The sequence below is a fragment of the Tachyglossus aculeatus genome, chromosome 23, assembly GCF_015852505.1.
Source record: "Tachyglossus aculeatus isolate mTacAcu1 chromosome 23, mTacAcu1.pri, whole genome shotgun sequence".
NCBI classification, from domain to species: domain Eukaryota; kingdom Metazoa; phylum Chordata; class Mammalia; order Monotremata; family Tachyglossidae; genus Tachyglossus; species Tachyglossus aculeatus.
The window spans coordinates 24,014,082-24,041,089 of record NC_052088.1 but is presented as its reverse complement, the minus strand read 5'-3'; the positions used below and the strand labels follow the sequence as shown (position 1 = coordinate 24,041,089).

Below are 27,008 nucleotides of genomic sequence, written 5' to 3'. Positions count from 1 at the left end.
TGCTTATCAGAAAATTTAATCTGACAGAAAAATAGCAAATACTTTTTCGAAATACACAAAAATACAGCCAAATCAAGGTATTCGATTTAGTCTCCAATACACGATAGCAATTAAGACGTAGACACTCCGAAAAGTTTGCATTTCAAGCACACTCCTCAGTGTGACTATCCCACAGCATTTCATAATCATTCTGTCATAATTTCATACTTTGTCTTGAATTCACAAAACTTACAGCCATGCCAAGAAGTAGCAATACAGCTCACAGCCAAATAGACCCTTTTGCTTCATCGGCCTGGCACTACCCAAACCCAGGGCAGAAGAGGTTTTAAAGCCAGAGAACAGTGAAAGCACTGCATAACTGGCACACTAGCAGAACAGCCACCACAGAAAAACAGCCCAAGGGAAAAGCACAGATCAGGTAGAGCTTTGCTTGGCCCAGGCTCAAGCTGAGCCTCTAGGATCCAATGAGGGATCCATGGATCAAAGGTTACTTTGCACAATATGTGAGTTAAGATCGCAAAGAGTTAATTGGCATAGGTGTATCCCAGAAATACAGAAAACAGATTTGAAAACAGATTCTGATCCCATAGAATTCCCTCCCTTACCAAATTACCCCAAGTATTCTTCACGTACTACAAACAAGTCAACATATTTTGTGCTCAGCCACATTCACCATGCCGCATTTGGCTTCCAATCACTCCACCATGAGAAAAGGGACTGAGGAGAGCATCTCCATTTGCCTTTATAGTTCACTCCCACATAAAGTGTTTCTTAAAATAACCATACTGACTTTCCAAACCTCCCTGTGCAAGGCTGACTGCTTTCTGAGTCACAACAGACTAGCAGGATAAGGCAAAATTTTCCCACGGTTCCTCTGCATTCAGAGACTAGTCTCCGGCATTTTCTTCTGTAGAACATAAAGGAATTCTCAGGCATTTCTAAAAGTCACCTTAACGGTTCCTTCATCCATGCTCAAATATGCCCGCTATTGATCGGAGGTCCAGAAGGAATCACAATTCCACGTAGGCTGAATTCCTATTCACCGTTCAATAAATCTTCCTTAACATATAAAGTTTCTACTGAATTCAACACCTTTCTAATTGGAAGATTTACAAGAAGCAACCTGGTACACATTCACACACATATAATTATACATCTGTAACAGAATCTTTACACCATTCAATAGAACAAACGCAAGAGAATCAATATCAATACATTTCTCCCTGATCTGATAATTTACTCAAGTAATAATTCGTTTCAAGTTCCTTGGTTTTTAAAGTGCTACATGTGCTGTGGAATACCAGTTTCCAGGTTACAGAAACCTTCCACAGCAAATGAAAAAGAGCAACTCGTGTTCAAGTAGTAATGCATAGGCTGAGAGAGAAGTGCAAATCTTGCTTAGGCACATTTTAATCAACGTGGACTTATAAAATCTCTTTGAACGGAGCAGAGGATAGGAAGGGAGATTTCTGCGGAGTAATTTGTAAACTAAATTGTAAACTGTTACCGTAACCTATACTCAAAACAACTCTGGTTCCTCTGCATCCAAAGTCAGTTTTTCAAGACGGCATAGAGAAAGTGGGAGGACCCGGATTTAGGGAAAACCTATGTTATGTTTCCTATGTCTTGACTGTTGCCACCAAAATGCCAACAACCACTTCTTCCAACACTGCACTCCGTTCTAACGAGCCGAGTGCAGTTGAAAGAACGTGCCTTAATTCCTTACTACTGTTCTAGCCAAAACACCTGGTGAAAACTTGTTACTGAAGGACTGAGAGTACCTACTCATTCTTCATTAGAAAGAAAACGGAAGGGATTGGCTCAAATAGGAGTCGTGTAATAAATAAAATAACGTAAACACACAGAACTAGTAGGTGGCTTCATCCATGTTACCATCACTCTCTGCCCCAAAATCGTCTCCATCTTCAAAATAGGATGCAATGTAGTCATTTTCCTAAATGAAAGCATAATGGACGGATCTCGGTAAGAACTCAATTACTATATACGTAGCAGCAAAACAGCGCAGGAATATATTGAATCATTTTTTCCTACTTTGGAAATCTGCCTTGGCCCCATCTACTTTTGCCAACACCTTCTCCCCCCTGCTCTGCAAAGACCACCTTATCCTATTACTGCTCCTGCTCCTAAAAGAGGCAGAGAAAGACATGTCTATAAATAAATAAAAAAACCCAAACTCCAAGGAACACTGATCTCAAACAAACAGAAGGAGCCAGGTTGATGAAATTCATCGTTAGGTTTCCTACTAATTTTTGCCGGCCTGATCGTGTTCTCTTAGGTCATGAACACCTGCTGTTGACAGACCTGGGAGAGACTATTCAAGGAAATGGAAGGAACTCCCAGAAGGTGTGGATCATGGCTGCTTACTCTGTTGTACTCTCCTGATGTGACTGTCTGCAGTCTCCCCTCTTTTTTAATTTTTTAAAATGGTATGAAGTGCTTGCTACTTGCCATACACTGAACTAAGTGCTGGGCTAGTACACGCTAATCAGGCTGGACACAGTCCATGTCCCACATGGGGCTCACAGCTTTAATCCCCATTTTACTGATGGCAAAGCAGGCACAGAGAAGTTAAGTGACTTTCCCAAGGCCACACAGCAGACAGGTAGCGGAGCTGGGATTAAAACCCATGCCCTCGACTCCCAGGCCCACAGTCTTTCCACTAGAACAAGCTGTTTGTCTTTTCCTAATATTCTTAGACTGCAAGCACCTAGAGGGGTCATTAGACAGGAGTGACCATGTAACAAGACAGTTCCCACTTCTCTCCAGACCCGAGTGACCTCAGTTACATCGCCATTAGGGGCCTAAACACTTCATATATGTATATATGTTTGTACGTATTTATTACTCTATTTTACTTGTACATATCTATTCTATTTATTTTATTTTGTTAGTATGTTTGGTTTTGTTCTCTGTCTCCCCCTTCTAGACTGTGAGCCCACTGTTGGGTAGGAACTGTCTCTATATGTTGCCAACTTGTACTTCCCAAGCGCTTAGTACAGTGCTCTGCACACAGTAAGCGCTCAATAAATATGATTGATTGATTGATTAGACCATGTCTAATTCCCCAGGATTCAGTCCAAGGCTCGGCACACAATAAGCACTCAAATACCACCAACTGACTGATTGGAATCCCAATGAGGCTAGATTCCCCGCTCCAGCTCACAATGGCAGGAGCCACCCAGAACCTCAATTTTTATTATTTATATATAATTTATTATTATTGCATTTATTTTGCAGTTACTACATACTAAGCACTGGACTATATACCCCAACCCCCACGGGGCCCACAAACTAACCCCATTTTACAGATGGGGAAACCTCAGTGGCTTTAGGGGGCTCTTCGAGAGAGGCCAGGATTCCCCTGAAGCTCTTTTCCGTGACACGGGATTCATGGATTACATGACTAGAGACGCTCTGATGGACAGGGATCTCAACTCGAACCACTAACGACTTGCCCATCATCAAGTCCCAGGATCTTGCTGTCTGACAGACCTCGTCGGGGAAAGTCTTACCCCACTCCTCAATCATCCCCGGTACAGATGAGTCCAAAAAACCAACCCAGCCCGATCTCTTTACTCCTGAACTTGTGGATCCACTCAGACCTGGTGCTGTGTGTAATTCAAGGGAGCCAGCCTACCTCTTCATATTCTTCCTCATCGTACTCTTCTGGTTCAGCACCGTCTTCATCATCGTCGTCTTCTTTCCTTTTCTCTTTGACTCCTCTCTCTTCGGTTTCTTCATCAGATTTTTCCCCATCACCTTTCTTTTCCAGCTCCTAAAACCAGAACTGTATGAACGAATTTACCAAAAACACTGGCCCTGAGTACCCCACCCCAACCTTAGGACACAGAAGGGCCAATACTTTCCAAGCGCTTAGTACAGTGCTCTACACACAGTAAGTGCTCAATGAATATGATTGAATGGATGAATGAATGAATGAATGAACAAGCCAACCCAAATCTAGCCTAGTGGCTAGAACACAGGACTGGGAGTCAGAAGGTCACGGGTTCTAATCCCAGCTCCACCACTTGTCTGCTGGGTCACCTTGGACAAGTCACTTCACTTCTCTGTGCCTCAGTTACCTCATCTGACAAATGGAGAATGAGACTTTGAGCCCCACATGGACTGTGTCCAACTAGACTTTCTTGTATCCACCCCAGCGCTTAGTACAGTGCCTGGCACATAATAAGTGCTTAACAAATACCACATCATCATATGTATGTTTGTACATATTTTTTTACTCTATTTATCTAATTTATTTGTACATATCTATTCTATTTATTTTATTTCGTTAGTATGTTTGGTTTTGTTCTCTGTCTCCCCGTTTTAGACTGTGAGCCCACTGTTGGGTAGGGACTGTCTCTATATGTTTCCAATTTGTACTTCCCAAGCGCTCAGTACAGTGCTCTGCACATAGTAAGCGCTCAATAAATACGATTGATGATGATGATAAGCCACTCTAGGACTTCCTCACAAGGAGGGCAATACCTTGGATTTTCTTTCCACAAGAAATTCTTCAGGCCAAAGGGAGGAATAGGTTAGCGACAGGCGTGTTCAAATTCTTGAGCAAGGAGGCCGCACATTAAAGCTAGGGATTTTCACGGGAAAAGTTAGGGATGTTAGAATCGTTTCAAGGTGAATAGGACCAGAGTGAGTAATCGGAAGGAAAATTTAAGAACTGTAGGAAGTAATGGGCGTAATGTAGAAACGGGAGTCACCTAGAGCCTCTGGTGTGATGGACAGGTTCAGCAGACTCCCGATAACAGACGGCTAATTGGGGCAGGCATAGACCACGGTGGCTACCCAGGGGGATGACACTAGCTACCCATCCTGGGGGCTATGGTGCTGAGACACAGCATAGACTCTGATGTTCCAGACAACCTGCGGCCCAATCAATCAATCAATCAATCGTATTTATTGAGCGCTTACTATGTGCAGAGCACTGTACTAAGCGCTTGGGAAGTACAAATTGGCAACACATAGAGACAGTCCCTACCCAACAGTGGGCTCACAGTCTAAAAGGGGGAGACAGAGAACAGAACCAAACATACCAACAAAATAAAATAAATAGGATAGAAATGTACAAGTAAAATAAATAAATAAATAGAGTAATAAATATGTACAACCATATATACATATATACAGGTGCTGTGGGGAAGGGAAGGAGGTAAGATGGGGGGATGGAGAGAGGGACGAGGGGGAGAGGAAGGAAGGGGCTCAGTCTGGGAAGGCCTCCTGGAGGAGGTGAGCTCTCAGCAGGGCCTTGAAGGGAGGAAGAGAGCTAGTTTGGCGGAGGGGCAGAGGGAGGGCATTCCAGGCCCGGGGGATGACGTGGGCCGGGGGTCGACGGCGGGACAGGCGAGAATGAGGTACAGTGAGGAGATTAGCGGTGGAGGAGCGGAGGTTGCGGGCTGGGCAGTAGAAGGAGAGAAGGGAGGTGAGGTAGGAGGGGGCGAGGTGATGGACAGCCTTGAAGCCCAGGGTGAGGAGTTTCTGCCTGATGCGCAGATTGATTGGTAGCCACACAGCAAGCAATTGAGCGCTTACTGTGTGCAGAGCACCGTACTAAGTGCTTGGGAAGTACAAGTTGGCAACATATAGAAACAGTCCCTATTCAATATATATAGACAATACTGTCTATATATAGCCACTGGCCCACTGTTGCCACCATCAGTGCTGTGAGACTTTGTCAGTGACTCATCACTACGGTGACCACAAAAGGGTGTACGTAAAAATTCTTGTGTGCACTTGGCAACGTGCTGCATCTTGGCTGACCTAGTCAGTTGCGGCACCTGCCTCGAAGCTAGAACACCACCGGCAGGGATCATCATCATCGATCGTATTTATTGAGCGCTTCCTGTGTGCAGAGCACTGTACTAGGCGCTTGGGAAGTACAAGTTGGCAACATATAAAGACAGTCCCTACCCAACAGTAGGCTCACAGTCTAGAAGGGGGAGACAGAGAACAAAACCAAACATATTGACAAAATAAAATGAATAGATGAGATGAGAGAGCGTGGCTGCTATTGCACAAACCACTAATGCTATAGTAGACCCCCTTGCATGGGTTTTAAAAGGAAACCTCCAACAATGAGACTGAGACCCAGACTGAGCCCCCTTTTTCCTCTCCTCCTCCCCATCCCCCCTGCCCTACCTCCTTCCCCTCCCCACAGCACCTGTATATATGTTTTTACAGATTTATTCTCTATTTAGTTTACTTGTACATATTTACTATTCTATTTACTTTGTTAAGGATGTGCATCGAATCTGACCTGATTATTTTATTTCTAGACTGTGAGCCCGCTGTTGGGTAGGGACCGTCTCTATATGTTGCCAACTTGTATTTCCCAAGCGCTTAGTACAGTGCTCTGCACACAGTAAGCGCTCAATAAATACAATTGAATGAATGAATCTAGCTTTATTTCTATTTATTCTGATGACTTGACACCTGTCCACATGTTTCGTTTTGTTGTCTGTCTCCCCCTTCTAGACTGTGAGCCCGTTGTTGGGTAGGGACCATCTTTATATGTTACCAACTTGTACTTCCCAAGCGCTTGGTACAGTGCTCTGCACACAGTAAGTGCTCAATAAATACAATTGAATGAATTAATGAATGAATGAGATTGACAATCCACAGGGATCGTCAGGGAAGTATCAAACTCACCTCAATTTTTTTCAGCACATCCGTAGTACCAGTGAGTGCAGTGACTTCTCTTGAAGCTTTTGCCTTTTTGGGTTTTGGCCCTGCTAAGGTAAAAGTAGTTTGACTACCTTCATATAGCTTCCAAAATACAAACAATCATGGTTTTAGTAGTAGACTGTATACAGGGTGCTAACAAAATATATCCTCAAAACCCATTTGAGCAAATTGGTGAATACACAGCAATTGCCTCCTACATAATTAATTGGCTGAATCATATGCAATTACAAAAAAAGGGAAAGTACCTTAAACAGCATTGGCTTTACTTCGATATACTACATCCCCTTACTGCCTAGGCCAATCCACTCCACCAAACTATGAGATATTAAAATAACTTTGAAATCTGGGTACTAAATCACAGGATTTTAAGCTTTTCTCTATTACAACAATGAACTAAATGACTTCACAAAAGGCATGTTTAGGGAGTGGGACTTCAAGCTGTCAGAAGCATCACTGTTCCCCGCATCAAGTGAATATAATCAATGTTAGTTTGTTGCAGACCTCAAATTCTCTAGTGTATCTGAACATCACCCCCCAAAATCCCAAATCACTTATGTATTATAGTCATCTAGGACCCAGAGGTCAATCAATGGCCAACATAGCTTAATTCATGCCAGGGCATATCAGTCAAAAAGCAGAACTTTGCCAGGAACAGAATGTGAGCAGGACGGGGAGACAGGTTGCAGTTTTGCCCTTTACTTTATTCAAAAAATATTTCCAGAAACATAGTTAAAAAACGATGAAACTGAACACGCCCATCATTAACCCTATCCTGATAAAGTCATTTCAATCTCTACTACCTCATGAACAAAAGTATATTCACTAATTTGGTTCATTCTTTTCTTCAGTTTGGGTTCTTGTTCAGAAGCTATTCAGCTTGGAATTGGAATACAGCATTTTTCAATTCCAAACCTTGGCTGAATCATTCATGGAAATGCAGGGCCAATTCATGGAGAAAACAAAGTGATCTGGAAGCCAAGTCCTTAGACCAGGACACAAGAGAATTGAGCTCTATTAGCTACTCGGCCACTGAATTGTGGAATGAATTTAACAAGATTTATGAAACTTATTTCCTCACCTGCACCATAGGGGCAGATAGAGGGAGATTTTGTGAGTTATGAAGTGAGGTACCATTGTTAGAGGGTCCTTGGAGAAAAATGAAATAAAACCAAAGTTATTACTACCACCATTAGCCTGATCATTAAATAGAATTAAACATCTGCCCAAACACAGAACTACATGCAAATTCCAACTACTTATCCTTCCTTTCAAAGCTAGCCCTGATTCTGATCTTGCTTTTGTTTCATCTTCCACTTATTTCATAATTTTTTTTGTATTTCTCTCAATCCTTTTTCCTGATACTTTCAAGGGCACCTCTTCCTCTTACTTTCCCTTTGTAGCTGACAATCAATTGTATTTATTGAAACCTTACTGCCAGTCAGTCAGTCAATTGCATTTATTGAGCGCTTACTGTGTGCAGAGCACTGTACTAAGTGCTTGGGAGAGTAAAATAGAATAATAAACAGATACATTGTACACAGCACTGTACTACGCGCTTGGGAGAGTACAACACAACAACATAACAGACACACTCCCTGCCCACAAGTCTAGACCGACCCATGCTTCATATCAATTCAATTTTTATTTATTTTGAGAGGTTGATCTTCTATTCTACAGTGAAAAGTGGATAACCTGGCAATTTAAAGAAAGCACTTAACTAAATTTTATCTATCCTTTCTTTTTCTCACTGGGTCGGGCAGCAAGAGAAGTTCATTCATTGTTAGCAAAAAGCATCTCTAGAAGCTTTGCGAGCATCTTCAAATTACAGACATTTTAATAGTATACATTCTATTCTTCGTCTGCCTGGGTTTTATGCCTGTTACCTTTTCGTCTCAAGGATAAAAGCAATTGAGAAAATTGAGTGCTGAAGCAGTAGCCATGGAGATTGGTTCAGTTTAATCTTTTCCCTTCAGGACTCTTGTTGGAGAGCAGGATATCAAAGGTGAATAACTTGGTGACAATTAAAATTTCATTTTCAGAGCCTCAAAAATAGAAACAGGTACAGCTTTTAAACGTTATTAGTTTTGTACTTTGAAAACCCTAAATGATTCAGAGCTACAGATTCCTACGCTAATTGTTGGAGCAATTGCTATTCTATTTCTAAATCAACCAGTCAGTAGTATTTATGGGCTGCGGAGACCTGTATTAGGATATGGGAGCGTACAAGAGAATTAGCAGACACGAACCATGTCCTCAAGAAGCTTAAAATCTAAAAGGAGAGACAAAAAGTGCAATAATTTACAGATAGGAGGAAGTAATCAAGTACATACACATACACACAAGCACACACACGTGCACGCATGTGTTGTATGGAGGTGTGGGTACTCATAAATAGTGGTAACATGGAAGTGCTGAGGTGGCAACTGGGGAGGAGAGACAAGAGTAACCAAGGAAGGCCCCTGGGAGGAGGTGTGATTTCAGAAGCATTTTGAAAATGGGGAGAGCAGTGGTTTGCCAGATACGAGAGAGGGAGTCCAGGGAGAAGAGAGGGTGTAGTAGTAATAATATTTAGTAGGTTCTCGTATGTTGCAAAGCACTGTACTAAATGCAAGTGGGAATCACTCACTCAATTATATTTATTGAGCGCTTATTGTGTGCAGAGCACTGTACTAGATCAGTACGAGCAAAGGTCAATGGAAGGAGAGATGACAATGAGGCACAGTAGCAGGGTAGCTTGACAGGAATGAAGGCAAGCTAGGGTATAACAGGAGGAGAAAGAGGATAAGTAGGGGTGGGTGGAGAACTGACGGAATGCCTTTAAGCTAAGGGTTAAAAGTTTCTGCTTGATGTGGAATGAGCAACCACTGGAAGTTTTTGAGGAGTGGGGTGGTGTGCGCTAAACTATTTAGAGAAAATAATAATAATAATAATGACGGTATTTGCCGAGCACTTACTATGTGCCAAGAACTGTTCTAAGCGCTGGGGCAGATACAAGGTAATCAGGTTGGGCACAGTCCCTGTCCCATGTGGGGCTCACAGTCATAGCCCCCATTTTACAGATGAGATAACTGAGGCACAGAGAAGTGAAGTGACTTGCCCAAGGTCACACAGCAGACAAGTGGAGGAGCCAGGCCCAGGTTCTATCCACTGTACCACGCTGCTTCTCAATGATCTGGGCAGCAGAGCGAAGTATGTCCTGGGGAGGGGTGGGAGAGGGAAGCAGATATGGAGCAGATTCTGGAAATATACAGAAAAAAACCACAGAATTTAGTAACGGATGGAATATGAGAGGAAGGACCCTAAAACAGTGCCAAGGTCATGGACTCGGTAGACCCAGGGAGGATGGTAATATTTCCAACTGTATGGGAAAGACAGGTGGAGGTGTGCATTTGAGAGGGAGGATGAGAAATTCATTTTTGAACCATGTTGATCTTGAGGGGTCTGCCAGTGGGACATCCATGTGGAGATTTCCTGGAGGCAGGAGGAAATGCAAGAGTGCAGAAGAGGCGCGATGTCAAGTGTAGCGAAGGAGGTTTGAGAGTCACCCGTGGAGAGGCGGTAGTCTCTCACTAATGTCTTTAACTTAATTCTATTTATGTTCCAATTCTTGCTCATCCATTTGTACATGTTGCTTTAATTCTGTTTTGAGTATAAATTTAGATCTTGTTTCTTAAACATCTGAGAATTAAAAGTAACTTAATACTGCTGACAGGACAATAGTCTGATCAGATTAGAAAGGAACTCTTTTGGGCCACCTGGTAATCTGCTGAAATCTGAAAGAGTTCCTCCATTTTCAAAGAGGAAGCCATTTTCTCTTTTCATTTGCAGGATTAGCCTCATCATTATCGTAAAATCAATTTACCTAAGGAAAAAATCCATCACCAGTTCTTTGTACGGCATAACATAAATTTCTTTGTTCTCCAACTGGCAAAAGTGCTTTCTAAAAGGCCTGCAAAAGCGACTAAACAACCAAAGGAATCCTAGCAAGACACCTAGCAGTAGAAATACCCAAATAAAAAGATGTTATAGAACTTCAAAATGATTGCATTTTAAGATAAACATAAAAGAGAAATTCCAAAGATTTGCTGGACATGTGTTTTCTTCTCCATATTTAAAGAGTACACTATCATACTCGTTACCTTTTTGGGGTCTTCTCCTTGGCATCATCTCTCGTGGGAGCCTTCTCCAATCTGCACAGGAGAAATAAGAACAAGAAATGGAAAAGCTGGAATTTCTTCTAAGGATGAATCAAGACAGGGAGAGAATCTTAATTCCTATTTTTGGTCAGGTCTACTCTTCCAGCAAGGACCTGAGTAAATTCAGGCTAAGCATCTGAATAATTATAACTGGGCAGACATGGCTTGTGAGTTCAAACCTAGATGAGAGCAGAGTGGATCCTTGCAGAACTATTAAAGTCAATTCTCCATTAAAATAGCCTTAAGGATGGAAATTAAAATGCCCTAAACAATGCCCTAAACAAAGTCTCTGGGATTGACTGTGAACTCACTGTGGGCAGGGAATGCGTCTACCAAGTCTTGTTACACAGTACTTTTCCCAGCGCTTAGAACAGTGCTCTGCACACAGAAAGCCCTCAATAAATATGACTGACTGATTATAAGCTTTCGAGCCCCACACAAGGGTGACAAAACAAAGATGTATTAAAGATGGTACAGACTTCCAAACCTTACTTGAACGTGGAACCCAATTAAGATCATTGTGGGGTGTATTTAAATCTCACCTTCGTATTGTGTTACCTTAATGTTTCTTCACTGAATGTATTTGCATTTTACAAATAGATAGGCTGCTTCACAAAAGATGAAGGGAAGAAAAAGAGATGAGATGATGATATGGGGAGGTGGTAATGTTAGCAATGGAAGAGAAAGGAAATATGTGATAAAATCGAAATCAGTCTCCAGGGGAGAGTAGACACAGTCCCTATCACACACTGCCTTTGCCTGACTCTACAAAACACAAAAGAAGCAATCTACAATCTTACAAACACGAACACAGGAAAGCCCCTTGCTTTTAAAGCAATTTCAATAGGATATGTATTTACCTGGTACCCATTCTATACCCTCTTGCTTGAAATCCTTCTGATACCTTCTACTGTATCTTTCAATTTCTAAAAAACAGGGAAAGGCAGAGTTACCAAAAGATTAAGTCATACTAAACTCTGAACTGTCGGTCTTACGCAGTTGTTTTTAACCAAATGTATGCAAAAGACAAGACTTCACTTAAGTCATCTTTATGAGTGGGATGAATAGAATATAAATCAATGCTATTTTTAGAAAAACAAGAAATTTTTGACGGAGGTAAATCAAGTCAAATTTTATCTTTTTGAATTTCAGTCATCTGGGAGGCCAACCGGTTGGGAATCGGATAGCTGACTGAATTTGACCATATTTAGTTTCGTTCTCTGCACAGAATAAGCACTCAATAAATACTATTGACTGATTCTGTCTTGCCTCTCCGATCCAATCCAATACCAGCTCCTTGACTTAGAGCTTGTTAATGCAGTGAGTGCTCCTTCTCCCCGCAGCTGACTCTGCTCTGAGCACCCTACTGGCATCCACCCACTTAAGAACTGTAAATTCCGATTTTCAAGAGATCATGCTTTACCTTAGTAAATCGCTGGTGGCTCTCATTAAACACGAAGCCTGTTATGGAAGACACTGTCCTCCAACATCTGAGAAACCATGTGCCCTGGCACAAAGGTGTATAAACCTTCTCCAGGTATCTTGAGAGACCTCCATGCTGGGTGCTATGCTGGGTGATGGGGAAGGGAATCCATACCGCAAAGTATTCACGGCCCCCCTTAGCTGTGAATAGGTCCCCAGTCCTTATTTCAGCCAGCTATCTTATCTCAAATCTCTTTATCTACTACCTCCAGAAAAACAAGGACACCACACATTCTACCAGCACCAGGTTCTCCACCCCGGCTTTGCCCCTTTAAAATTCCGAAAGAATCAAATCAACGTTCAAGGATTCAAACGGTATTCAATACAATATATGCAGCCGTTCAAAAAACCTCAATGGAATGAGTCCATTTCAGATGCTTTGTCTTTTGTTTGAAAAGAATTCATATCATAATACGGAGAGCTTTTAGATTACCTTTAAACCTTCTAACGATCATTTAAAAACACTTTTCCTCTAAAGAACTAAGCTACACAGGGTCTGTTGTTAATAATCATTTTTCAACTTAGACCTATATCCGTAGCTCACACAGATCCAAATTCATGTGATAAATACATTTTCACAAGGACAAACATTTGAAAAAAATGCATCATTATAATTAGTAATACCCGCAAAGCACTATGTTTTTAATAATTTAATGGAACTGGTCCCAACATTTCCCATGTATGTTAAGCACAACTAACTTTAAGCTTCACTGTCTCCTCTTTTGATGCTTGGTATTTTCTAAGCATTTTTCCTTTAGGGCTTGCCCTGAAGTGAAAGTGAATGCATTTTTAATACTAATGGAATTCAATGGTACTACATCCATTCATCCTTCGCTGGCTTTAATGATACTAGGTTTGATAGTCTACTAAAGAGATTGATTTCCAACAGAAACTCCTTACCATTGGCTTTAAGACACTCAATCAACTCTCTCCCTCCTACCTAACCTTGGCTGATCTCCTGGTATAACCCACCCAGCTCACTCCATCTCTGCCCCGGTAATTCTTCTACAAAAACGCTCAGGAAGCATCACCCTGCTCCTCAAAAAACTCCAGTGGCTGCCCATCCACCTCCGCATCAAACAAAAACTCCTCACCAGTGGCTTTAAAGCAGTCCACCACCTTTCCCTCTCCTACCTCATCTCGCTACTCTCATTCTACAAACCAGCCCTCGCACCTCGCTCTTCTAGTGCTAACCATCCTGCCTCTGACCTGGAACGCCCTCCCTCCTCAAATCCGACAATTATTCTCCCCCCTTCAAGGTCCTACTGAAAGCTCATCTCCTCCAAGAGGCCTTCCCGGACTACGCTCCACTTTTCCTCATCTCCCACTCCCTTCTCCGTCGCCCTGACTTGCTCCCTTTGCTCTTCCCTCCTCCCGGCCCCACAGCACTTATGTATACATCTGTAATTTCTTTATTTGGATTGATGTCTGTCTTCCTGCCCTAGATTGTAAACTCGTTGCAGGCAGGGAATGTGTCTGTTAGAATGTTGTACTGTACTCTCCCAGGAGCTTAGTACAGTGCTCTGTGCGCAGTAAACACTCAATAAACTCGACTGACTGACTGAATGAATAACACCAACCTACTCCCCATGCCTCGATCTTGTCTCTCCAGTCTGCCCCTTTGTCCAAATCCTAGACTCTAGGCTGTAAGCTCGTTGGGGGCTGGGAATGTGACTTTTTATTCTTGTATTGTACTCTCCCAAGCGCTTAGTATAGTGCTAAGCGCTTGGGAAGTACAAGTCGGCAACATATAGAGACGGTCCCTACCCAACGATGGGCTCACAGATGAATGACTATCCTCCCTCAGGCCTGGAATTCCCTCCCCCTTCATATCCTATATACCACCACTCTCCCCACGGTCAAAGCCTTCCTAAAATCACACCTCCTCCAATAGACCTTCCCAGACTGAGCTCCTTATTTCTCCTATCCGCCCTCCCCTCTGCATCGACGACGCTCTCGGCTGTGCACTCCGGCCCCACAGCGCAGATATAAATATTCTTATATTCTACTATTTTCCTTATCCTTAATCTATTTTAACGTCTGACTCGCCCTATAAACTCCTTGTGGGCAAGGATCGCCTCTCCCAATTCTGTTGTATTGCACGTTCCCAAGCACATATTACAGCGCTGTTCTGCACAAATAAATACCACTGATTGACTGATTGATCAATCAATCAATCGTATTTATTGAGCGCTTACTGTGTGCAGAGCACTGTACTAAGCGCTTGGGAAGTACAAGTTGGCAACATATAGAGACGGTCCCTACCCAACAGTGGGCTCACAGTCTAGACTGATGGACTCGGATCAATTTTGGGTCCATTATACAAAACTTTCAAAGCTACACAAGGCAAGCATGAATTTCTATTTCATTCAGGGCTTCAAAGAAATCCTGGTAGGCGCAAGTTAGAATTTTACCGTAACTGCATGAGAAAGTTCTTCTTCTAAGAGTAACTTGATTTATTAAAGCACTAGTTTTCCACCATTTTTTATGAAGGTACAGATCACCTTGAATTTTAAGTTACAAAGGGAATTGGGACACATATTTGGCCCAATTTCATTTTAGGGAAAATCTGGTTTTGAAATCAACAGGATCCTTTAGCTCGATTTCCCTCTTTGGTGAGCACTTTTGAGTAGGTGAGAGAAGCCTTCTACACCATAGGCTCGCGGCCTTGGGGCCCAGTGTTACTTCAGAAGCTGATCAGTGTTATTATTTCTAATGTCTTCAGGGACTACTCAGCCACCATACGTGGCCCCGGGCGCCTGATCCTATTTTCTCTTCTTCTTCAAGGTTAGCTGGTTTCTTGGGGGTGATGGCAGCCAGGCCCTCTTCAGTGCAAAGAAAGGAAATGGAATTTTCCAACTTGGAAACCAAGACTGTGAACTGTGTGAGAAAGGGAGAGACCCTAGAGAAGCAGCGTGGCTTAGTGGAAAGAGCCCAGGCTCGGGAGTCTGAGGTCATGGGTTCTAATCCCGGCTCTGCCACTTGTCAGCTGTGTGACTTTGGGCTAGTCACTTCACTTCTCTGTGCCTCAGTTACCTCATCTGGAAAATGGGGCTTAAGACTGTGAGCCCCACGTGAGACAACCTAATTACCTTGTATCTACCCCAGCGCTTAGAACAGTGCTTGGCGCATAGTAAGCACTTAACAAATGCCATTATTATTTTTATTATTATTACCTGAGAAATAAATACATTTATATTCCTGAAGCGATGAAGTAATCAAATCAGATGGGAAGCAGTGATCTTTGATTCACCCTCACTAATACACGATTGAAAATTTACTCATCAGAAGAACAAGATCGCAGCAATAATGAAAAATATTCAATATGCTCAAAAGAAGTCACGCTATTGTTTTGCAAATGCATGATAAACTTAGCTGTTCCTAAATGTCATACCTTGATTTTTTTCTTTTTCAATAAAATAAGGCATTCTTCTCATAGTTTCTCTAAACTCCTGCTTTAAGGCCAACATGTAGTCTTCATCGTCTCCTGTTTTTAGAGGCGCTGCCTTGTAATCGGTGTCCTGCGTGATCATGCAAGGGGAAAAAAATGATTTTTCCTTCCAAAAAATTAGCATAGGAAGGTTAAAACTCCACTGATCTGGCATCCACAAAAATCATTTCAGTTGAAGAAATTCCACAGTTCTGTTAGAGTTGTACATCTCACGCATTTTAAAGACTTTGAGCTTACACTTTGTCTCCCCATTCATTCCTTTGCCACTGCGGGGGAAAGGCAAAGGCCTGGAGGGGCACCATGTCAAGAAAAGGACAAATACTATACCACTCTGCCGGCTTTGCTTCTATGTCTAGAGGGGTTAATTGGGCATCAGTGGCCTGCAGAGATGGGGTGGCTTGATAGCCCTACCAAGGGCAATGCTAGCCCAACTAGCCAGTGGGGCAGAGGCTCAGAGAAGGCTCAACTAGTTGCACAGAGCAGCCACCATTGTTGTTTAAGTATAGGGACAAGTGCTTAGTATAGTGCTCGGCACATAGTAAACCATCAACAAATACCACTGATGGATTAAACGGGCATATTCATTCATTCAAACGTATTTATTGAGCACTTGCTGCGTGCAGAGCACCGCACTAAGCGCTTGGCCAGAAGGTGATCAAGAAGCATTTGAGGCTCACAAAACAGCATCACCTCCACAGGCAGCAGAACAGGCTTCTACTGCCATCGCTTCTTGCAAATACTCAATAAAGAAGATTACAACTCATTTTTTTACGGTATTTATGTGCTCACTATGTGTCAAACATTGTTCTAAGTACTGGGGTAGACACAAGTTAATCGGGCTGGACACGGTTATTTGTTTAACATTGTGATGTCATACTTTGAATTACTTTAATAAATGTCACACGATAGTTTTAAAACATTTATCATTACAATATGTGGCATCGTGACACACTGGATAGAGGACGGGCTTGGGAGTCCAGAGACCCGGGGTTTTATTTTCTGCCACTTGCCTGCTATGTAACCTTGGGCAAGTCACTTAACTTCCCCAAGTCTAACTGTAAAATGGAGATTCAATACCAGCTCCCTCAGAGGGTGAGCCCCATGTCAGACAGGCACTGTGTTCAACAGGATCGTCCTGTATCTACCCCATGCTCAGTACAGTGCTTGGCATATATCAATCGTATTTACTGAGCGCTTACTGTGTGCAGGACACTGTACTAAGAGCTTGGGAGAGTACGACACAACAATAAAACAGACACATTCCCTGCTCACCACGAGTGGACCGTCATATAATAAAAGCGTAACAAGATACCACAATTCTTAAAACTCACCTGGGCTGGGCAGCAGCAGCATGGGAGAGAGTCGAGGGCGGAGACTCAAGTTTACCGTGCGGAAGGAGGCAATGGTAAACCACTTCTGTGTTTTTACCAACAAATCTCTACGGACACACTATCAGAACAATTGTAGACGGAGGTGGGGTGTTCTGGGAGAGATGCGCCCGTGGCATCGCCGTGGGTTGGAGACGACTCGACAGCATAAGACAATAAGACAAGTCTATGGGAAAACCTTACCACAGTACAACCATTTACAATACGACACATTTTTCAAAGAACATAGCCTAGTTGTATTATGAGGGTATGATGGCAACTCATGACCTGGTTCTGTTTGTGTACAAATGCAATTGGAATATGAAAAAGTAGCTTGGGCAACTTCAAAACTGAAATCTCTTCCATCCTGGATCCAGGGATTATGTTCTATTTTACCATTAAAATGTTGGTCCATGAGATTCTCTGTGTCTGTGATATAGTGTACTCTCCCCAGCACTTAGTACAATGTTCTGCACGGAGTACGCGCTCAATAGATACCATTGACTGAGTGAATCACGAACCAATCTAAAACATAAAGTGGCCATGGCACTTACAGGAAATGGTGGTGGTGGTTTCAAGACAACTTCAGGCAACCTTTCCCCTTTAGAGAAACCAATAGCCTCGATGTTAAAGGTCAAAGCAGCGCGTCCTCTCCCTTTATTCCTAGACATTGCGATGAATCTCACTATAAAAACAGACACATAAAACTATTGGAATACAAATATTATACTCTTGCTTCTGAGCCAAACCAACGGTCTAAATCCATTCTCGGTCAGTGGTACCAAATGATGCCTGGGGAAAAGTCAAATGGTTGCCCTCGTTCATATCCATTCTCATAGTTAGGAATATATTAATTAACCTTCAGAATGCCTTCCTTCAAGCACTTATCATGGACTGGCTGTCCTAAACCTTTTAACATCCCTACACTGTTTAGCTACGCCCATATGTACCCCTTTGCCCGTGAGGTTATATAGATTCCCTCCGAAATTATGCACTTGGATCCGTACCCAGCCCCATAGCACTTACAGACAGTTTTAATCCCCGTTTTACAGATGAGGGAACTGAGGCCCAGAGAAGTGAAGTGACTTGCCCAGAGTCACACAGCTGACAGCTGGCGGAGCCGCAGTACCTGTATGCATGTATGTATATATGTTTGTACATATTTATTAATCTATTTATTTATTTATTTTACTTGTACATATTTATTCTATTTATTTTATTTTGTTAATATGTTTTGTTTTGTTGTCTGTCTCCCCCTTCTAGACCGTGAGCCCGCTGATGGGTAGGGACCGTCTCTATGTGTTGCCAACTTGGACTTCCCAAGCGCTTAGTACAGTGCTCTGCACACAGTAAGCGCCCAATAAATACGACTGAATGAATGAATGAATACATGTACGTCACTTATTTATATTACTCAGATCGTGAGCCCTTGTGGAAGAGGGCCATCGTCCGACCTGATTCTGTTGTATCTACCTCAGAGCGTAGTACAGACTTTTTTTAGGATTGTGAGCCCCTTGAGGGTCAGGGATGGTGTCCAATTTTTGCCCGTGCATTTTTTCCCCAGGGCTTAGTACACTGCCGTACACAAAGTTCACACTTAATAAATATCATTATAAATCATTTATGTCTGTCTCCCCCTCTAGACCGGAGGCTCACTGTGTGCTGGGAATGCAGCTACCAATTCTATTGTAGTGTAGTTGACCTCTCCCAAGTGCTGAGTACAGTGCTCTGCACTCAGCAAGCGCTCAGTAAATACTGTCGATTAACTGACTGATAAGTTAGGGATAATTCTGGCCACTCGATTTCCGGTTGTCAGAAATCCCCCGTGTTTACCATCCACTGAGTGAAAATGATTTTCCTTTCTTTCTTGTTTTGGACCACTTTCACATTCCAAGGGTTGCCCTGATATTGTGGGATTCGGTGAAGAGTAATTTTGGGTTTGCTCCATCTCCATTCTGTACGATTTTATAAAATTCAATCTTCTCACCCCCTGTCTTTCAACCAGTCAATCCCACTGAAGAATTCCCATCATTCATTCATTCATTCAATCGTATTGACTGAGCGCTTACTGTGTGCAGAGCACTGTACTAAGCACTTGAGAAGTACAAGTTGGCCACATATAGAGACGGTCCCTACCCAACAACGGGCTCACCATCGTTCAGTCTGCCCTCGGGGGGTTAGAACGAATGGTCCAAGCGGACTGGAACAAGGGACCTAAACTGGTTAAGGGTGAACACGGAGGCCAGGCTGATGGTGCATGCGGGGCTTCTTACCACTAGTCTTCCACAGCCATAAGGGGAAAAGTGTCGGCAGAACCTGATTCGTTGAATCAATCAATCAATCGTATTTACTGAGCGCTTACTGTGTGCAGAGCACTGTACTAAGCGCTTGGGGAGTACAAGTTGGCAACATCTAGAGACAGTTCCTACCCAACAGAGGGCTCACAGTCTAGAAGGGGGAGACAGAGAACAAGGCCAAACATACTAACAAAATAAAATAGAATAGATATGTACAAGTAAAATAGAGTCATAAATATGTACAAACATATATACATATATACATCATCATCATCAATCGCATTTATTGAGCGCTTACTATGTGCAGAGCACTGTACTAAGCGCTTGGGAAGTACAAGCTGGCAACATATAGAGACAGTCCCTACCCAGTGGGCTCACAGTCTAAAAGGGGGAGACAGACAACAAAACCAAACATACTAACAAAATAAAATAAATAGAATAGATAGGTACAAGTAAAATAAATAAATAAATACAGTGTATATATATGAAGTGTTTAGGCCCCTAATGGCGATGTAACTGAGGTCACCCGGGTCTGGAGGAAAGTGGGAACCGTCTTGTTATATGGTCACTCCTGCCCTGGGAACTGTTACATTTCCCAGAGGCCAGAAGCCTGCACTTCCCAGATTTCTCAGGAAACATCATCGGACGGCCTTTAAATGTAGGAGGAGAGGCGCTTCAGGCTCACTCTTCCTATCCCTGTCTCCCAGCTGACTCATCCTCTGGCAGCATCAGTCATGTTGAAAGACTCGATGCCTAGAGTGAAGAAATAACTCGTACTTGGGCCTGAGCAAGCTGGTCTAGTCCATAGTCAGGCCGAGAAAAGAGTCGCAAGATCGTCCCCTTCTTTGAAGCCGCATGCCAATGGTACTTGAGGTGATGCTCTGCGCTCTTGCCACGCTTAGCGAAATCGAGACTAAAGGAAAGGAGAGAATAAGGACTTTCCAGTTGTAAGATGTTCTGCATGTTATTTTCCTCTACTCGGTATTTCCAGTCACGGCTCTCTGGACGAGCAGCTTGAAGCCCTGCGCCATTAAGGATTTATTGATCCCACGGCCATTTTAACTACACATCTATTTCTTGGAGGGCTTTGCTCCACCCAGACTCAAGGTAATCCGGACATAATTTTTCTCTCCTGAAAAAACTGGTCTACCGGCAGTACCTCGGCGTAGAATCGGAGTGGTTTTTTTTTTCATCTTTCCAGAATACGAACAGAATAGGTGATATCCAGTGCAATATCACGGTTCAGAGAATGAGTCACGGGTAAGAAAGCGAGTCAGTTCTTTGCCGCTGCTTTACAGTAAGGGAGCCTGGGCCTTAATCCTTTTTTGTCTAAATTCAGCATTACGGAATACTCATTTTGCTGACACCGTTCGAGATAAAGCGAGTCAGTTCTTTGCCGCTGCTTTACACTAAGGGAGCCTGGGGCTTAATCCTTTTATGTCTAAATTCAGCATTACGGAATACTCATTTTGCTGACACCGTTGGAGATTTACGAACACATGTCATCTCGTTCAAACGTTCCTTTTACCCTGACTTTATAAATGACTGAGTTTTCTACCGGAACCATTTCTACGCCACTACCACTGGGCCACCCTGCTTCTCTTTAAATATTTCAACATTGCAGACTTGAGTATCTGGATCGTTATTGGCGCCTAGTTGAGATACACCCTCTCGGGGTCGCCCCTCGAGACTTCCCAGTACTCTACCAGTCTCTGCTAAGGGAGGGAGAGTCAAGCAGAGGCCTACCCATTCCATTCCTAGTTTGGCTAGCGAGTGGAAGGCAATCGAGTCAAAGTTCACCCGTGCTGGGCAGTAGCGGCACGGGAGAGAGTCGAGGGCAGAGACTCGGGTTTATCGCCCAGAACGGGGCAATGGTAAACCACGTCTGTATTTTTACCAAGAAATTTCTAGGGATCCACTACCAGAACGATTGCAGATGGAGGTGGGAGTGTTCTGGGAGAGATGTGTCCACGGCGTCGCGATGGGTCGGAGACGACCCGACAGCCTAGACAAAGACAAGGGTCTGATCAGCCCGAGAGGGGGCACATAAATAAATAACGATGGCATTTATTAAGCACTTACTATGTGCAAACCACCGTTCAAAGCGTTGGGGAGGTTACCAAGTGATCGGGTTGTCCCACGTGAGGCTCACAGTCTTCATCCCCATTTTACTGATGAGGGAACTGAGGCACAGAGAAGTTAAGTGACTTGCCCAAAGTCACACGGCAGACAAGCGGCGGAGCCGGGATCTGAACCCATGACTTCCGACTCCAAAGCCCGTGCTCTTTAAGAAACCCCGTTTCAATTGCCTGTACTCCGCCTGACGGTTCCCAAATAGGAGGGCAACGATGCAACACGTTATTTAGCGGGGAAAACACAGTACTCAGGTTGAGAATTGAATCTACTCATTGGGTGACATCAAGAAATACCCACTCACCCACTCAGTGTTCCTGGTGTTTCTCTCTCAAACACAAACCCTTTTTCTACGTCTCTCTTTCCTCTTCTCCTTCCCGCCATGGTTTGTCCCTCCGCAAGCTAGGTTTTTGGATTGACCCCACCCCTTCTCTTACTGCCTCAACTGAATGGATGCGATGACCCTTCACGTTCTGTGAGCAGACCTGGGCCTGTTCAGATTTAGGCCCCAAACTACGGAGCCTGCAGCTCCTCGTTTGGGATATCACCATTTCACCCGTTCTCACAAATCCTAGGTCACCGACGAACTGCCTCAAGCTTCCGGCCCAAGTGCTCTTGGCAGTATGTTACCAAGCGCTTAGTACAGAGCTCTGCACACAGTAAGCGCTCAATAAATACGATCGAATGAAAGCACTCTGTAGGGACTCGACTAAAACCCAAGAGCGGTGCTCCTCGTAAAGAAGGAAGAGGGACCAAATTAATAATTCCCGATGGACCACCGGGCATCTTTGGACAAAGATTAGCAAAAACTCAACCAAGCTCACAGATTCGGCTGTGCCGTCTAATGGCACTCTTGGGCGGAAAAGGGCATGTTAGTAGTTGCCTCCGTAAAAAAAGAAACAAACCAAAGCAAGGCTTTGTGATGATGTTTTATGACACTCAAAAGTAGCCTCGTAGAAAAACTCTGACACCACCAGGACGCTGTAGATTTTGACTCTGGTAAGTGCCCGGGGGGGAAGGTGAGCAGGGTAAACCAGCCCTGGGTCCTTCCCCCACTGACATTTATATGATTTATACGCCTTCTCCCACTCCTTTCCCACCTTTCTTCAGCCTAGGGCTCACCTGACATCCCACTTTTCTCATCCACCTCTTTCTCTCTTTTCCCTTCCCTCTCTTCTTCACCCCAAAAATGTTAAAAAAAAAAAAAGTGGGGAAACGAGCAATTAAAAAAAAAAAAGTCGCCCGTCCCACCCTTCTAAACCCTTGAGCTCGGTCTAGAAGAGGAAGAAACTTGAAGCAGCGGGGCTCAGTGCAAAGCACCCGGGCTTGGGAGTCAGAGGTCACGGGTTCTAATCCCGGCTCCGCCACCTGTCAGCTGTGTGACTTTGGGAAAGACCCTTCACTTCTCTGGGCCTCAGTTCCCTCATCTGTAAAATGGGGATGAAGACTGTGAGCCCCACGTGGGACAACCTGATCACCTTGCATCCCCCCAGCGCTGAAAACAGTGCTTTGCACATAGTAGGCGCTTCACAAACACCACCATTAGTATACGTTTGGGCCTCTAAGGTGCAGGGCTGCAGTTGCAACGCCCGAGGCGGGTGTGTCGGGCTTTGCAGGACGCTCCGAAGAGTAGTGAAATGACTTGCCGATTTCTACAATCCCAAGCAGTTAGGATAGTGCTCTGCACACAGGAAGCGCTCAATAAATACGATTGAATGAATGAATGAATGAGGGGTAGTGGTGAGCCCCCGGTTGGGTATGGACCGTCTCTATCTATCCCCGACTTGTACTTGCCAAGCGCTTAGCACGGTGCTCTGCACACTGTCAGCACTCAACAGCGCTTAGAACAGTGCTTTGCACATAGTAAGCGCTTAATAAATGTTATTATTATTAATCAATATGATTGAATGAAGGAATGCTGGTGGAGAGGGGGAATTCGGGGAAAGCCCGTTGGAGACGGTCAGCCAGTTCAGGGTCATTCATTCATTCATTCAATCGTATTGACTGAGCGCTTACTGTGTGCAGAGCGCTGCACTAAGCGCTTGGGAAGTCCAAGTCGGCAACATATACAGACGGTCCCTACCCAACAACGGGCTCACAGTCTAGAACGGTGCTTTGCACGTAGTAAGCGCTCCCGGCTCCGCCAGTTGTCAGCTGTGTGACTTTGGGCAAGTCACTTCACTTCTCCGTGCCACGGTTACCTCATCTGTAAAATGGGGATTAAGACTGTGAGCCCCAAGTGGGACAACCTGATCACCCTGTAAACTCCCCGGCGCTTAGAACAGTGCTTTGCACATAGTAAGCGCTTAATAAATGTCATTATTATCATTATCAATAAATGCCATTATTGTTATTATTATTATTAGAAGGGGAGACGGACAACAAAACAAAATATGGAGACAGGTGTCAAAGCGGTCAGAACAAATAAAATTAAAGCTATATGCACATCGTTAACAAATAGAATTGTAGATATGTACAAGTTAAATAGAGTAATAAATAGGTAGAAATACATGTACTGTGAGCCTGCTGTTGGGTAGGGACTGTCTCTATATGTTGCCAACTTGGACTTCCCAAGGGCTTAGTACAGTGCTCTGCGCACAGTAAGCGCTCAGTATATACGATTGAATGAATGAATATATACAAGTGCCGAGGGGAGGGGAAGGAGGAAGGGCCGGGGAAGGGGGGGGGGGGGATTCATTCATTCATTCAATCGTATTTACTGAGCGCTTACCGTGTGCAGAGCACTGCACTAAGCGCTTGGGAAGTCCAAGTCGGCAACATCTAGAGACCGCCCCTACCCAACAGTGGGCTCACAGTCTAGAAGGGGGAGACAGGCAACAAAACAAAACATATTAACAAAATAAAATAAATAGAGTAGTAAACCTGTACAAGTAAAATGAATAAATAAACAGAGTGCTAAATACGTACAAACACATATACATACATACAGGTACTGCGGCTCCGCCAACTGTCGGCTGTGTGATTTTAGGCAAGTCACTCAACTTCTCTGGGCCTCAGTTCCCTCATCTGTAAAACGGGGATTAAAACTGTGAGCCCACCGTGGGACAACCTGATAGCCTTGTAATAACAATAATAATAATAATAATAATAATAATAATAATGGGATTTATTAAGCGCTCACTATGTGCAAAGCACCGTTCTAAGCGCTGGGGAGGTTACAAGGCGATCAGGCTGTCCCACGGGGGGCTCACCGTCTTCATCCCTATTTTCCGGATGAGGGAACTGAGGCCCAGAGAATAATAATAATAATAATAATAATTAATAATAGGATTTATTAAGCGCTCACTATGTGCAAAGCACTGTTCTAAGCGCTGGGGAGGTTACCGGGTGATCAGGCTGTCCCACGGGGGGCTCACAGTCTTCATCTCCATTTCCAGATGAGGGAACTGAGGCCCAGAGAATAATAATAATAATGATAATAATAATAATAGTGGAATTTACTAAGCGCTTACTATGTGCAAAGCACTGTTCTAAGCGCTGGGGAGGTTACAAGGCGATCAGGCTGTCCCACGGGGGGCTCACCGTCTTCATCCCTATTTTCCAGATGAGGGAACTGAGGCCCAGAGAATAATAATAATAATAACAATAATAACCATAATAACAGTGGCATTTATTAAGCGCTTACTCTGTGCAAAGCACTGTTCTAAGCGCTGGGGCGGTTACAAGGTGATCAGGTTGCCGCACGGGGGGCTCCCAGTCTTAATCCCCATTTTCCAGACGAGGTCACTGAGGCCCGGAGAAGTGCAGTGACTTGCCCAAGGTCACCCAGCTGCCGATCGGCGGAGGCGGGACTCGAACCCACGACCTCCGACTGACTCCAAAGGCCGGGCTCTTTCCACCGCGCCACGCCGCTTCCGTCCCCAGCGCTTAGGACGGTGCTTCGCGCCTGGTAAGCGCTTACCTAAAAGCCACCATCATCCTCGAGGAGGCGAGGCGGGGAGGGAGAGGGGGGAGGAGGAGGAGGGGGCGGGGGCGGGGGCTCAGTTTGGAGGGGGCGCTAGGCGCGGCCGGGGTTCGACCCGCGGGGCTGCGGGCCGGGGGGACGGGGCGGGGCGCACCTCCGGGGGCCCTACCTGCCCTCCCAGGGCCCGCCACCGGCTCCTGCTGCTCCTGCTGCTCCTGCTGCTGCTATTGCCGCTGCTGCTGGAGCCGCTCCCGGCAACGAGGGCCGCCGCCTCCGCCTCCGCCGCCTGCAGCCCGCCCGCCCCCTGCCCGCCCCCTGCCCGCCCGCCGGGCATCCTTGTGCCAGCCGGCCGGCCGTCCGTCCGTCCGTCCGGCCCGCCGGCCCCCGTAGCCGGCCCCGCCCCGGAGCGGGCCCCCACCCCCACCCCCGCCAGCCGGCCGCCGCCCCCGGCTCGCCCCCGCCCAGCTCGGGGCCGGGGCCGCCTGAGTTTGTGGAGGCGGTTTGGGTCGGGCTCCTCCCGCAGCGCTCTCCCTCCCTCCCTCCCTCTCTCTCTCCCTCTCTCTCTCTCTCTCCCTCCCCCTCCCTCCCCCCCCCGTGGTGTCTCCGCGGGACCCCGCCTCCGCCAGCCCAGTCCTCCCTCTCCCCGCCCCTCTCCCCCTCTCCCTTCTCTCTCCCCCCCCCCCCCCCGGGTGGTGTCCCCGCGGGACTCCGCCCCCGCCGTCCCCGTCCTCTCCCCCTCCCTCTCCCCCCTCCTCTCTCTCCCTCCCTCCCTCCCTCCCAGCCGTGGTGTCCCCGCGGGGCTCCGCCTCCGCCAGCCCCGTCCTCTCTCTCTCTCTCTCTCTCTCTCTCCCTCTCTCCCCTTCTCCGTCCCTCTCCCTCTCCCTCCGTCGGCCCGTCCGCCCCGCCCCGCCCGCTGCCCCCGCCGGCCCCACACCGATTCCGCGCCCCTTCGCTCGGCGCCCCCCGGCTCGGCGCCCGCCTGCTCCGCGCTGCTTCCCCCCCGTGCCCACCTACTCCGCGCTCCTCGGTCCCAGAACCGCCACCTCCGTGCCCACCTGCTCCGCGCCCCCCAGCTCCGCGCCCCCCGGCTCCAGGCTCCTTAACTCCGCGCCCCCCGGCTCCGCACCCGACCGCTCCGCGCTCCTTAACTCGGTGCCCACCAGATCCACGGTCCTCGGTTCCGCGCCCCTCAGCTCCTCGCCCCTAAGCCCCGCACCCACCGGCTCCACACTCCTCCACCCCGTGCCCACCGGCAGCCCCGCACCCACCGGCTCCACACTCCTCCACCCCGTGCCCACCGGCTCCACGCCCCTCAGCTCCTCGCCCCTAAGCCCCGCGCCCACCTGCTCCGCACTCCTCCACCCCGTGCCCACCGGCTCCACGCCCCTCAGCTCCTCGCTCCTAAGCTCCGCGCCCACCTGCTCCACACTCCTCCAC

At 45.6% G+C, this 27,008-nt stretch overlaps 1 protein-coding gene across 2 annotated transcripts; it reads right to left on the bottom strand.

Annotated features, from left to right (window-relative positions):
* Positions 1-25,802, bottom strand: POLR3G (RNA polymerase III subunit G). Of its 2 annotated transcripts, none has more exons than XM_038765925.1 (8): positions 25,741-25,802; positions 17,771-17,901; positions 15,793-15,919; positions 11,777-11,842; positions 10,860-10,910; positions 6,685-6,767; positions 3,659-3,796; positions 1-1,954 (listed from the first exon to the last, which is right to left on the bottom strand). In XM_038765925.1, the coding sequence occupies exons 2-8, from the start codon at positions 17,885-17,887 to the stop codon at positions 1,868-1,870; spliced, it is 669 nt and encodes a 222-aa protein (XP_038621853.1). In that variant the 5' UTR covers positions 17,888-17,901; positions 25,741-25,802; the 3' UTR covers positions 1-1,867. The 2 variants fall into 2 exon arrangements, with proteins under 2 accessions (XP_038621853.1, XP_038621854.1); XM_038765926.1 differs by having other exon boundaries at positions 6,685-6,764.
* Between the last annotated feature and the right edge of the window lie 1,206 nt (positions 25,803-27,008).

What these genes read in the sequence shown, in the direction of transcription:
- POLR3G (XM_038765925.1), bottom strand. Translation starts at nt 17,887, where the DNA reads ATGTCTAGGAATAAAGGGAGAGGACGCGCTGCTTTGACCTTTAACATC. An exon ending in AACCACCACCACCATTTCCT is followed by an intron (nt 15,920 to 17,770) that starts GTAAGTGCCATG and finishes ATGATCACGCAG; the next exon opens with GACACCGATTACAAGGCAGC. An exon ending in ATGTGCTGAAAAAAATTGAG is followed by an intron (nt 3,797 to 6,684) that starts GTGAGTTTGATA and finishes TTCTGGTTTTAG; the next exon opens with GAGCTGGAAAAGAAAGGTGA.